General features: G+C 46.7%; 1 protein-coding gene across 2 annotated transcripts in view; it reads left to right on the top strand.

The window, feature by feature from the left end:
• fbxw10 (F-box and WD repeat domain containing 10) overlaps positions 1-9,836 on the top strand; it is an 83,968-nt gene extending 74,132 nt beyond the window's left edge. For both annotated transcript variants that reach the window (XM_038777089.1, XM_038777090.1), the window contains 3 exons: positions 4,143-4,420; positions 4,644-4,799; positions 8,924-9,836. In XM_038777089.1, the coding sequence (XP_038633017.1) occupies positions 4,143-4,420; positions 4,644-4,799; positions 8,924-9,750 (1,261 nt within the window). In that variant the 3' untranslated portion in view covers positions 9,751-9,836. The remainder of the gene's footprint in view (positions 1-4,142; positions 4,421-4,643; positions 4,800-8,923) is intronic.
• Positions 9,837-14,317: the final 4,481 nt, after the last annotated feature.

A 14,317-nucleotide genomic window follows, 5' to 3' on the forward strand; every position in this document is an offset into this window, starting at 1 on the left:
CCCTGCTCGCCCCGGGTCGACCCTCCCCTTCTGACCCGCTCCCCATGGCGATGTCCCCCTCCCCCCACCTCTCCAGTCCTCCACTTCCCGTTTCTGGTCTTTTCAGCAGCAACCCGGTGTCCCTCCCTAACCCCCCTCCCCCCCCCCCCAGGCTAGGACCCCTCCTAGCCGCGATGTACCCTCCATCGTACTCCCGTAAGTCAGCTGGTTCACGCTGACCCGGCTGCTCCTGCCCCACTCCGACTCCCCCCGGCTCGGGGGGGGCCTCCCCCCCCCTTGCCACTCCTCCCTGGCCCCGCTCCAGCGCGGGAAAGGTCGCCATTGCTAGCCACGCCCCGCACTCCTCCCCTCCCCCCTCCTCTGCCCCGCGCGCGGGAAAACAGAGGAAAGCCCGCGCTTTCGCCCTGCCACACCCCACCCCGCCATCTTCAGTTCCACCCCCGTCCCCGTCCATGCCTGTAAAAGAACCCCCCCTAGGAGCCCATATCCCCGATCTGCTCTCCCCCCCGTCCCACCTCCCCAACTTAACATTATAAATAACAGATAAATAACAAATAACAATGTACTTAACAGTCGCCCTCTACCAAACAGCATAGATAACCATAAATAACCATGAATAACCACAATAACAATAACTAAGGGAAGTTGGCAAAGGGGGAAAAAACATCAGAAGAAAAACCACAGCAAGAGTTCAAAATCCAAACAAAGAATTCAGCTGAAAGTACCCGAGCGGCTACGGCCGCCAAGTATCCCCTGGGTCTAATTCGAGTCCAGTTTCTCTTCCTGTACAAAGGCCCACGCCTCCTCTGGGGACTCAAAATAGTGGTGTTGGTTCCTGTAGGTGACCCACAAGCGCGCTGGCTGCAGCATTCCGAACCTGATCCGTTTTGCATGTAGCACCGCCTTCGTCCGGTTGTACCGGGCCCGCCGCTTTGCCACCTCCGCACTCCAGTCCTGGTAGACCCTCACCGTCGAATTCTCCCACTTGCTGCTCCTTTCCCTCTTGGCCCACTCCAGCACTCTCTCACGGTCGCTGAGTCGCTGGAACCGCACCAGCACCGCCCTCGGGGGCTCATTTGCTCTTGGCCTCCTAGCCATGACCCTGTAGGCCTCTTCCAGCTCCAGGGGCGAAGGGACGGCCCCTGCCCCCATCAGGGAGCTCAGCATTTCTGCTACATATCCCGGGAGGTCTGACCCCTCCAGGCCTTCTGCCAGGCCCAAGATCCTCAGGTTCTTCCGCCTCATTCGGGTATCCAGCTCCTCAAAACGGCTCTGCCATTTCAGGTGGAGTGCCTCGTGCACCTCTACCTTTCCCACGAGGACCGTGGCCTCCTCCTCCCTCACAGTCATCTCCTGTTGCAGCTCCCGAATCGACGCCTCTTGGGTCGCCTGGGCTCCCATCAGCCTGGTGGTCGTCGCATTCATTGACTCCAAGAGCTCCATTTTCAGCTCCGTAAAGAAGCGCAGGAGAGCGGCCTGCTGCTCCTCCGCCCATTTCCTCCATTCCTCGGGTGCTCCACCGGCCGCCATTTTGGTCTTCTTCCCCCGCTTTTTTTTGGGAGCTGCTGTTGCTTTCTTTACCACCCCACTCCGGGTACCGACCATAAAGTTGGTCTGGTTCTCTTCAGGGAGCCTTCCCCCACCGGGATTTGTCCTTACAGCGCCGTTGGGGCCCTCCAATCGGCCCGAAAACACCTTTGTAGCAGGAGCAGCCAAACGTGCGACTTAGCTGGTCATAGCCGCAACCGGAAGTTCCCTTGTATAACTTCAACAAGACATCCCAACTCCTGTATTCAATTTTCTGAACAATAAAACCGAGCATGTTGAATGCCTTCTTCACCAACCTATGCACCTGCGACCCCACCTTCAAGGAGCTATGAACCTGTACACCTAGATCTCTTTGTTCTGTACCTCTCCCCAACTCCCTACCATTAATTGAGTAAGTCCTGCCCTGATTTAATCGACCCCAAAATGCATCACCTCACATTTACCCAAATTAAACTCCATCTGCCATTCATCGGCCCACTGGCCCAATTGGTCAAGATCCTGTTGCAATCTTGTATAACCTTCTTCACTATCCGCCATGCCACCAATCTTGGTGTCATCTGCAAACTTACTAACCATGCCTCCTATATTCTCATCCAAATCATGAATATATATATAACAAATAACAGTGGATCCAGCACCGATCCCTGAGGCACACTGCTGGTCACAGGCCTCCAGTTTGAAAAACATCCCTCCACAACCACCCTTTGGCTTCGGTTGCCAAGCCAATTTTGTATCTAATTGGTAACCTCACCCTGGATCCTGTGAGATTTAACCTTTTGCGTCCACCTTCTATGTGGTATCTTGTCAAAAGCCTTGGTAAAGTCCATGTAGACAATGTCGCCTACACTACACTCATCTACATTCTTGGTTACCCCTTCAAAAAACTCAATCAAATCGGTGAGACGTGACTTTCCCCTTACAAAGCCATGCTCACTTTCCCTAATTAGCCCTTGGCTGTCTAAATGTCTGGAGATCTTGTCCCTCAGAATACCTAATTTACCCACTACCGAAGTACCGATCTGTTGTTCCCAGGCTTATCCCGACAGCCCTTCTTAAACAAGGGCACAACATTTGCTAACCTCCAATTTTCAGGCACCTCTCCTGTGGCTGTTGATGATTCAAATATCTCAGCTAGGGGGCCAGCAATTTCCTCCATAGCCTCCCACATTTCATCAGGTCCCGGGGATTTGCCTACCTTGATGTGCTTTAATAGATCCAGCACCTCCTTCTCTAATATGTACACTCCTCAAGACATCACTTTTAAATTTCCCCAATTTCCCTAACTTTTGTGCCTTTCGCAACAGTAAATATTGATGAGAAATATTCATTTAGGACCTCTTCCATCCCTTGTGGATCTGCACATATATGACCTTGTTTACCCTGAAGATGTCCTACCCTCTCCCTAGTTACCCTTTTACCCTTTATGTATCTGTAAAAGCTCTTTAGATTTTCCTTTGCCTTAGCTGCCAAGACAATTTCATATCCCCTTTTTGCCCTCCCAAGTTCTCTCGTAACTCTACTTCGACAAGCCCTATACTCTTCAAGGGATCCACTTGATCCCAGCTGCCTATGCATGTCATCCCGGGTTCCCTCCTTCTACCAGCCTTACCCTTCAATCTAAGAGGAATGTGTTCATCCTGAACCCTAGTTAACACCTTTTTGAAAGACTCACACTTACCAGTTGTATCCTTGCCTGCAAACAGGCACCCCCAGTCAACTCTTGAAAGTTCCCACCTAATACCCTCGAAATTGGCCTTGCCCCAATTTAGAATTTTAACTTTTGGGTCAGAACTATCTTTCTTATCTTAAAACTAATGGAATTATGGTCACTGCTCCCAAAGTGATCGCTCACTAACAGTTCCGTCACCTGCCCTTCCTTATTCCCCAAAAGGAGGTCAAGTTTTGCCCCCTCTCTAGTCGGGCCATCCACATATTGAATGAGGAATTCTTCCTGAATACACTCGACAAATTTCTCTCCATCCAAACCCCTAGTGCGATGACTGTCCCAGTTAATGTTGGGAAAGTTAAAGTCCCCAACTATTCCCACCCTATTTTTCCGGCAAGTATCTGTCATCTCCTTACATATTTGCTCCTCAATATCCTGCTATTTGGGGGCCTATAGCATAGTCCTATCAAAGTGATCTCACCCTTCTTATTTTTCAGTTTTACCCACATAGACTCAGGAGGCGAACCCTCGGATATATCCTCCCTCTGGACTGCCGTGATACTGTCCCTAATCAAAAACACAACTCCCTCTCCTCTCTTACCTCCTGTTCTATCTTGGGTAGATGGCAAGGTTCTGTCTTGTTGGACATGGTCATTCCGTGGCACATGTGTGGCACGGCTGTTACTTGCTACTTATCAGTCCAAGCCTGAATGTTGTCCAGGACTTGCTGCATGTAGAACCGATTCCGTATCTGTGAATTCTTGAATGGTACGAGATAACTATCAGTGTGTTAACTGAGCACTGAGCTGCCAGCAGCCTGAAAGTTACGCATCAATATTTCCTGAACCACGCATAGTTTGGAGGTTTTATAGCGAAAGTATTTTATTTTCTGTCTCTGGTACCATCAAAAGTTTCTTTACTTACTTAGGATGATAATAAACACTGTGTTCAATGTGGTGAACTTTCATTTTGAGGAGATTACATGGGACTACACAGCAAAATCAGCAATTGAAAGTTTAGCGCTGCTAGACAAATTTAAAATGGCCCCACTGAGGAAGCAACCCTATAGTTATACCCGTGCTCAGCGCATGAGAAGAATTGGTTCAACTAATGAAAAGATCTACCATAGACATGAGAATCTTGCAGAAGAGGGTCTGTTCCATCATACACGCTTCATGTCAGCAAGGTGCTTGGAGGCAGCACGAAGTAAGTGTCTTTTAAAAAAATCAACATTTGTTTATGCAGCTATAATAAAGGTTTTCTTTATACGTCATCTACAGCGGTGGGATTAAATTGCTGTGATTCCTGGTGCATCAAAAGTACAACGCAGTTAAGCAAAGATCAACATAAAAACAATTGAAGACCTGAATAATAACTTTACAAATGGTACAATGCAGATATTATTTTCCTTTCTGTTACTCTTTGGAAGGGATTCAATCAAATTCAAAGTATCGGTATCAAAGTGCTCCACACATTGGCCTGCGGTCTGAATTACCTTCAAAGCCACCCTCGGCATCCTCAAGGAGTCCAGTGATGTTCAGAGAAGACAGTTTAAGAACAGATGCGCCATCCAGGATTTTTTATGGTGAGACAGACGAGGTTTCATTTCCTTTGATACCCTTGTGTTGTAAATCAGTTTGTCATATATTTTAAATTTAGATTCAAATATCTTTCAGCAGAAGATATAAAACAAATCGTTGTGTAAGTTGCCGTGACAATGTTCTCCCATCTTGGAACTGGGGATGTCATTCGTTCTCGGACATCCTTATTTGGGTATTTTTCACTTGGGTGCCTTGATTCTTCTTGAAAAGATGGGAAGGGTTTTCTATCATTTTGCCATTGTTAAACTGAACAGGAACTTGCGCACCATCTCAGATCACTGTAAAATACAGAAGAATATCTGTGGCTTTGTTGGTAACACAGGAAGTATGGATAGATACAGAGGGGTCCTATAAACCCAAACAGGCTCAAATCATAAGGAGAGAATGCGAGTCTTGCTGGGCTGTTGTTTGGATAACTTGAGGCTGGAAAAGCTGGGAGGGGCGAGGTGGGTGGCTGTTGCTCAGCTGATCGAATGATGCCAAAACATTTAACATTTTGACCAGCTTGTTCATTCGGAGGTGGGCTGTGTGAACAGCAGGCATTTTACTGACAGATAACCCTGAGGTAGTCACCACTTTTTGTATATATCACATATATGAGAGGTAATACGGTAAGGCTCCTGTACTACAGGTACGGGGGTAGATCCCTGCCTGCTGGCAGCGCCCAGTAGGCGGAGTATAAATGTGTGTGCTCACCAAGCTGCACCCATTTCGACAGCAGCTGTAGGAGGCTACACATCTCTGCTTAATAAAGCCTTGATTACACTCTACTCTCATCTCGTCGTAATTGATAGTGCATCAAACCCCGCGTTGCATTTGGAGATTAAAGCAGCGATGATTTTCTGGGGGTCGTGGAGGTTGTGGGGGAAGATCTGACATTCAATTATATTGTTTTGATTTCAGTCACATATGACCTTATTTTAGAGGGCTGAAATGGACCGTCATATTGAGACAAAGTGCACTCTTGATCAGAATAACGAAGGATAGTTTCTGAATTCTCCCAGGTTTTCTTGATCCGTGCATTAGATTTTCTATTGGCCTACTTGACTTACTGCATTAGCAAGCATAAATTTAGACCGCTCAGGATTGTGTATTATTAAGTAATTCCCCTTCCGTCATAAGGCTACAGGTTGGGGCATTAACATCTTTCTGTTTTCCAGCTTAAAGACCAAGAATGAATTTCATTCCTGGATTCTTCTATTGCCCCTGTTTTTTTTTTGTTTCTTGATAGAAAATGTTTGTCGATTTGAGTTTGTGCTCAGGGGATCGATGCAGGATACAGGCTGCTAGACTCAGCAACCCGGTTCTGGAAAGTAGTCTTAATGGGGCAGCACAATGGTTAGCACTGCTGCCAACTCGGGTCCAGGGTCCCAGGTTCAGTTCCAGCCTCGGGTTACTTTCTGTGTGGAGTTTGCACTTCTCCCCGTGTCTGCGAGGGTTTCCTCAGGATGCTCCGGTTTCCTCCCACTGTCCAAAGAAGTGTAGGTTAGGTGGATTGGTCATCTTAAATTGCCCTTAGTGTCCAAAAGGATAGATGGAGTTACTGTGTTTCGGGGATATGGTGGAGGTGTGGGCTTGGGTAGGGTGTTCTTTCCAAGGGCTGGTGCAGACTCGATGGGCTGAATGGCCTTCTGCACTGTAAACTCTATGATTCTATGTTGTTGAAGGCGTTACACCTCTATTGTGTTTCACAGAAGCAGTCTGCAACATTGAAACGTAACAATCTTATTGGTACAGCTTTACTCTTACCTGGGTATTAAAGGATATTCATTCTAAATATGATGACAGAGCCCTCATTAACACCCTTTCCACAAGAGAGGATGTACCTGTGCGAGGAGGAAAATTTGGCGTGGGAGATAGGAGTCATATGGCGGAATTTACCGGCCGTTCATGGCCGGAAATTCCGGTCCCATGCCAACATATGGGTTTCTCGGTGATGCAGGGTGCTGTCAATGGGGAAGCCGCAAAACACGCAGCGGGGTGGTCGGTAAATCCCATCCATACAGTCACAGAATCATACAGCACAGAAAAGGCCCTTCGGCCCTTCGTCTGCGCCGGTCAGATATTAGTGGTAAGATATTAATGGTATTATGGAATGGAAGATTGTTGCCAGATACTGGATTGTAGAAGGCACGGGGGCAGATTCTAGCTGGTTTAGTTCCTGCAGTTAAGTAAAGGAGTCACTGGGGCACATGGCTGGAGGGTGCCTGCTGGCATTTTAGAATTCTGACTTTGACTATGCTGATCCTCTACAGTGAACTGTCAGATCAGCTGGAGCATTGAATATGAATCCGGTCAGCTGATTTTATTTCTGTTTGGAGAAGTTACAAGTGGGACTGAGCTGTTACATTATTCAATCTGAACCAATGTCTGTTTTCAGTTTCACGAGTCGGAGGGCAGAAACGTTGACCGTTTAGGATCCTTCTGATGTTATTTTTCTGCCATTTTGTGGATGTTTTCCACCAGTTAGAGATGCTTGTTCAGGTTGCTGTTCTCGGTATCACCTGAGGTGTATTCAGGTATTCCTGAATCAGGAAGATGAACCTAGATCCTGTTTCCATTAAATATCCAGTTATAGCAGGGGATCATTGAACAATGGCCAGGAACTGAAACATCACTGAATTTCCTTCTTCCCTCAGCCTAGACTTTAACACTTGGACTGACGTAGTGACTTACTCAGGATAAGCCAACCGTGTTTTGGTTTGTGTGACATGAAAATAACTTGGGCAATACCAGCTTCACAACAATGAACTGCCAATTAACAAATGAGGATCACTGAGTCTACATAAAAATGGCAATAAAATGCTCTGTTTTTTCTCCTTTTTAGAGCTATAGAAAGGTTATGGAGCAGAAAGAGTCCATTCGGCCCATCATTTTAAAAGAGAAAAAATAAAATGGCCGCTCATTTTAATCCCATTTTCCAGCACCTAGCCTGTAACCTTGCTCATTCTCCCCATGTCCTTGTGGGTTTCCTCTGGAGGCTCTGGTTTCCTCCCACAGTCCAAAGATGTACAGGTCAGGTGGATTAGCCATGATCAATGGGTTATGGGGGTGAGGTGGGGAATGCTCTTTTGGAGGGTGGGTGCAGACTCGATGGGTTAAATGGCCTCCTTCTACACTGTAAGGATTCTATAGATCTAGGAAAACATTTTCATTTCCGGAATCACATCATCCAGGGCGTTCCAAGATGCAACCCCAATACAACACAAATCATTTTATGTTAAGAGGAATAGGGATTTGTTGAGGGTCAAAAATGTAATTTTTTGTAAGGATAATGTAATGTAATTCTATCAACAGAACTTTATTTTCTTGAAGTTAAGCTCATGAAGCTGGAATATTCACAGAGTTCAGAATGGAAGGATGAAACCAAGGTTGGGATTTTAAGCCCTCCACTTGCTTCCTAGGAGGTGTGGAGATTGAGTGGTATGATGGATGGGGCAATATGTAATGGCCTCGCAAGGGCCTCATTCAGCTGCCAGTGAAAGCCAGCAGCCTCCCTGTGAGCTAGTGAAGGCTGGGATTCCTCCTGATTGGGTTACCCAAGGAGGGAACGCCTACACCAATGCATGCGCCCGATGAGAGATCCACCCACCCTGCCATTGTGATCGACTCCCTTCCCTCCCTGACCCTCATCCCCGACCTGCCTCTGTGCCCCCAGCCATTCCTTATCCCAACTACCTATGGTCCGGAGCTCCACCAGCCTGGCTGTTCTGGGGCTGCTGCAGTCCCAGGCATTGGTCACCATTCCTGGTGATGCCCATGGGACTGGAGGGCAGCCAGTCATCTGATTGGCTGGCAGCTTATGGGGGCCAGGACATCCTGCGCTGCCTTAGCAGGGTGTAGGCCCTGACCACAGGCCATGAATTGCCTGGAGATCATCAAAATCCAGGGCTGGTAGGGTCAGGGTTGCTGCGATATCTAGATGGTGTGAAGGGCCAGCACTGCCCCATAAAAACTCTTACCAGAGGCTCCAAAGGGTTTGGAGCAGAGTTATTGGCAAGTGAAACAAGGTTGTGCAGGGTTTTATTTACTTTAATTTTTCTTTTATTTGCGTAATTTTAATGCTCTGCAACACAATGACATCACTTGCTTTTGAATTTTTTTATAGGTAAAAGGTCCGAATCCTTGTCAATAGCTTCTAGATTCCTGTCAGCCAGTGAGCAGATTTCATTAAAGCGCATTAAAAGACATCGGCCCTATCGGCCGAAAACCCCAGAGCAGATTTACTTGACTGTCAACGCCATCCACAATTCCCTCAGATTTGATGAAACATCAATAAATACTCTCTACAACAGTTCACTTGCAGAGGACTGGGGTCGACCCCTATGCCCTCGTGAAGACACTGGGGAAATGCTCCCCTCTACAGCAAAAGGTATGTCCAAAGTCAAAACGGGAAATGTTGCCGATGCTGTTAAATCAACAGACGAATGTGTTGATGTCAAAACACTCATGGCTCCTTACATTTCGAAAGGGCAAGGATCTAAAGATATGTTGCAGAATTTTGACCAATGCTTTATATCAAAATCAATGATGAGACGATCAAAGTCGACACTAGGTTTTGTAGACCCGGTCAAGTTCACAGGCAAAAAGAATAGACCCCAGTCTGCAGTTGAAGATATGGCTAAGACGAAGGACTACGTAACTGGTGGCTCCAATAAAGATCAAAACAAAGCCGATGTGCTCGTGAACCCTATGGCGATGCCCATGTTAGATACCAAAATGAAGCTACAGCCAATGGGTGACATTAATCCACTTCGGAAAAACAGTGGCTTTTATCTTTTGACTTCAACACAAATGAAGGAGTATGCGGACAGAGTAGTCATGGAACACAATGTTCAGCAGCAAATAAAAGACCAGGAAAAGCACACAGCTAGTCGGAGAGCTTGGTTAAAGAAAGCTGAAGGAACTGAACTTGGGCCTCATTCGCGGAAATGAGCTGATGAGAAATCTCATGTTCGAAAGCCGTTTATATGTACAGTAATATATTGAGTAATGGTTTAATAAATCGTTTGCCTGCTGTATTACACGTGCTTGTGTGGGTCTATTCTGCGTGTTAAGTTGGAATCTGAATAAGATTTAGTGTCTGAAAGAAGGGCACCTTGTGCTGCGATCGAGGTGCTATTGAAGGTTTTCACAAGGTTACAGTTTCAAAAGGATTCACCAGTAATGAAAACACAGTTTGCAAGTTTCCCCATGCATTTAACTTCTTTCTTCTAGCAAAGGCATTCTATCTGATACGTTATGCAGAGATGTTGTATAAATGATGTATTGAAATTGGTTATATTGTTTAAATGTTCTTATTCAAAATGGTCATCCAGTAATAATCCAATCACTTCCCACTGCTTCAGTTGGTAGTGAATGGACTGCTCGGCAGTCACGACAGTGCAGTGTCCATTGGAAGCTGGAAACCATGAATAAAATCGATAAAAGTGTGAAGTAACGCATACTGAAATACTGTATGAGGTAAACACAATGAAGGAAAAATAATTGAAGGAATTGAGCTGCTGCCGATCTCTGGCTTTTTCGAGAGGTCACCAACACAGAACCTATTCATTGGGCAGAATTCCCCCCCACTGCTGTGGGGTGTTTCCCGGCAGCGGAGGCAGCTCACCATTTGCCACCTGCGGGATCTTCCGGTCTCGCCGATGTCTACAGCGTTTTGTATAGCTCACGGTCCCGCTTCCACGGCTGTCACCTTCGACGGGACTGGAAGATCCCACTGACTGGAAGAACCGGGATACTCCCCCCTGGTCCCAGAACAGAAGGAGACCATTCAGCTGAGAGTGTCTGCCCCGGCCTGTTCTGAAAGAGCAACTCACCTTGTGCCATTCCTCTGTCCTTTTCCCCATAGCCCTGCAAATATTTCCTTTTTGGATAACTAATCTAATTTCCTTTTGAAAGACTTGATTGAGCCTGCTGCCCTCACACTCCGAGGCAGTACATTCCAGATCTTAACCACAGGTTGTACAAAAATGTTTTATCTTATCTCCATTGCCTCCTTTACCAATTACCTTAAATCTGTGATGTGGAGATGCCAGTGTTGGACTGGGGTGGGCACCGTAAGGTTAAAGTCCAACAGATTTATTTGGAATCACGAAATGAACCTGTTGGACTTTAACATGGTGTTGGAAGACTTCTTACTTAAATCTGTGATCTCTGGTTCTCGATTAATGGGAACAGTTTCTCCCTATATACTCTGTCCAGCCCCCACTCATGAATTTGAACACCCTCTATCAAATCTCCTCTCAGTCTTTTCTTCTTTTCAAGGAGACCAGGTCCTGCTTCTCCAAACTATTCACATAACTGAAATCCCTCATCTCTGAAATTATTCTTGTGAATCTTTTCTGCTTTCTCTCAAATGCCTCCACGTCCTTCTTAATGTGTGCCATCGAGAACTGGGCACAATACCCCAGTTCAGGCTGAACCAGTGTTTTACGCAAGTTTAACATGATTTCCTTGCTCTTGTACTCTGTGCCCCTATTGATAAAGCCGAGGATACTGTCTGCTTTATTCACCGCTCTCTCAACCTCTCCTGCCACAATCAATGATTTATGCACATGTACAGCCAGGTCACTCTGCTCCTGCACCTCCTTTAGAAATGTACACTTTATTTTATATTGTCGCTCTACTTTCTTTCTACCAAAACAAATCACCTCATACATCTGTATTGAACTTTATCCGCCACTTGTCTGCCCATTCCACCAACTTGTCTATGTCCTTTTAAAGTCTTACACTATCCTCTTCACAGTTCATAATGAAGTTTCATATTCTCCACAAATTTTGAAACTGTGCCCTCGACACCAAGGTCTAGGTCATTAATATGTCAGGATGGGCAAGGGTCTCAATACTGATCCCTGGGAACTCCACTATAAACCTGCCTCCATCCAAAAACCACTACTCTCCGTTCCCTGTGTAGCCACCTGGGGTGACCACTGCCCAACACAAAATGGAAGATTGCAAGGAATGCAGGGAAAATGGACATGTTGCAAAAGCAAGCAGCTTGCAAAGCGCTTGTGTATTCTGGCTACTGTAGAAACCAGTTCTGAATGCTGCAGAAACCAGACAGCACTGTGAAAGAAAACAAGTTAGCATACTAATGAGGCGATACCGGGCGATCCCCAGGTACAATGGAAACAAGTTAACAAAAATCGATACGTTAAATGGAAGGCCAGACTTTTCGGCGCCAAAAGAAGTCCAAAACAATAAGTCCCAAGAACCGCCCAGAGATCGAGGAACTGCCCCGTTATTGGGGAATTCAAATCAATCGATTGGGAAGAGACCCAATCGATTGTGAGTGAATAGAGGATCCGCCCAGACCCTGAGAGAGGTATAAAACAGAGACCCCGACCCCAGCTCTCTCTCTCTGCCAGCCTCTCCTTGACCAGCCAGCCCTCCCAGCAGAACACCGTTGCAGCAGAAGAACCTTGAGGAGGAGAGGCCTGGACAGTAGCCGCCAACACGTAAGTGTCATACAACGGGCAGCATGGTAGCATGGTGGTTAGCATAAATGCTTCACAGCTCCAGGGTCCCAGGTTCGATTCCCGGCTGGGTCACTGTCTGTGCGGAGTCTGCACGTCCTCCCCATGTGTGCGTGGGTTTCCTCCGGGTGCTCCGGTTTCCTCCCACAGTCCAAAGATGTGCGGGTTAGGTGGATTGGCCATGCTAAATTGACCGTAGTGTCCTAAAAAGTAAGGTTAAGGGGGAGGGGTTGTTGGGTTACGGGTATAGGGTGGATACGTGGGTATGAGTAGGGTGATCATGGCTCGGCACAACATTGAGGGCCGAAGGGCCTGTTCTGTGCTGTACTGTTCTAAGTCTAAATAGACTGCTGTGGCGACATATATTTACAATATTTATTTACAACGCACGCTACGAAAGTAGACACTCCTGACCCCCTTTAGTCCATAACTACTGGAAGCCTGTGGACCCAGGACAAAGCTAGAGGCCGTTGTTCCCTGATCCGGCAGTCCCCTTATCCAGATAAGTATTTGGCCTAATAGTGGTAGGATTAGCCTAGTCTTATAGTTTTATATGCATGATTAGTAGATTATTGTAATATAATAAATGTGTCTTGTTTGAACTTACTAACTGGTGTATGGATTTATTGCTTTGAACTTGAAACTTGTGGCGGTATCTTAACGATACCTGGTGACTCCAGAGCTAAGGAACGAAACAGAGCCAAATTGAGTGTTAAGCACACTCACCCAGAACGAGCAACACCTGTCACTCAGCCAATTTCATATCCATCTTGCCACGACCCCTTTTATTCCATGAGCTCTATCGATGTTCACAAGTCTGCTGCGTAGCACTGTGTCAAATGCCTGGTGGTGTACATCACATCGCCCTCATCAAGCCTCTCTGCTTCCTCATCATAAATCTCAAGCGGATTAATGAAACACCACATTCCCTTAAGAAATCTATGCTGGGAGGGGAAGATATCCGATATCTACAAGCTTATGCAGGAGGTGGAAGAGGCGTCAGTAGAGGAGCTGAAAACGAAGTGGGAGGGGGAACAGATCGAAGACGGGGCATGGGCTGATGCCCTGGAGAGGGTAAATTCTTCCTCCTCGTGTGCGCGGCTTAGCCTCATCCAATTCAAGGTGCTGCATAGGGCCCACATGACTGGGACGAGGATGAGTAGGTTCTTTGGGGGTGAAGATAGGTGTGTCAGGTGCTTGGAGTCCAGCGAACCATGCCCATATGTTCTGGGCATGCCCGGCATTGGAGGAGTTCTGGAAGGGGGTGGCGAGGACGGTGTCAAGGGTGGTGGGATCCAGGGTCAAGCCAGGATGGGGACTCGCGATTTTTGGGGTTGGGGTAGAGCCGGGAGTGCAGGAGGCGAAAGAGGCCGGTGTGCTGGCCTTTGCGTCCCTAGTAGCCCGGCGAAGGATTTTGCTACAGTGGAAGGACGCGAGGCCCCCAAGCGTGGAGACCTGGATCAATGACATGGCGGGCTTCATTAAGCTTGAGAAGGTTAAATTCGCCCTAAGAGGATCGGTGCAAGGGTTCTTTAAACGGTGGCAACCTTTCCTCGACTTTCTGGCTCAATGATAGGGTACTGGGACAGTAGCAGCAGCAACCCGGGGGGGTGGGGGGGGACGTTGATTATGTTGGCTTATTTTATTTAAATTTGATTTATTTAATTTTAATTTATGGTTAAGTTCTCTTGTGGGGGGGGGGGGTGGGGTGGGGGGTGTGTGATACATGTGTTGTTACGGTATGGGGGGAATTGTGGGTTTTATGGGGCTGTTAGTTGCATATTACTGCTTTTTGCTATACTTGTTATATTTTTATATTTTCTGTAAAAAATTCCAATAAAAACTATTTAAAAAAAAAAAGAAATCTGTGCTAGCTTTCCCTAGTTAACCCACATTTGTCCAAATGATGATAAATTTTGTCTGAAATTATTGCTTCTACAGGCTTTCCCACCACCGTGAATAAACATAGGCCCGTAATTGCTGGGCTTATTTTAACTCTCTTTTTGGGACCAGGGTGTAACTTT

This window comes from Scyliorhinus canicula, chromosome 18, assembly GCF_902713615.1.
Source record: "Scyliorhinus canicula chromosome 18, sScyCan1.1, whole genome shotgun sequence".
Lineage (NCBI taxonomy): Eukaryota > Metazoa > Chordata > Chondrichthyes > Carcharhiniformes > Scyliorhinidae > Scyliorhinus > Scyliorhinus canicula.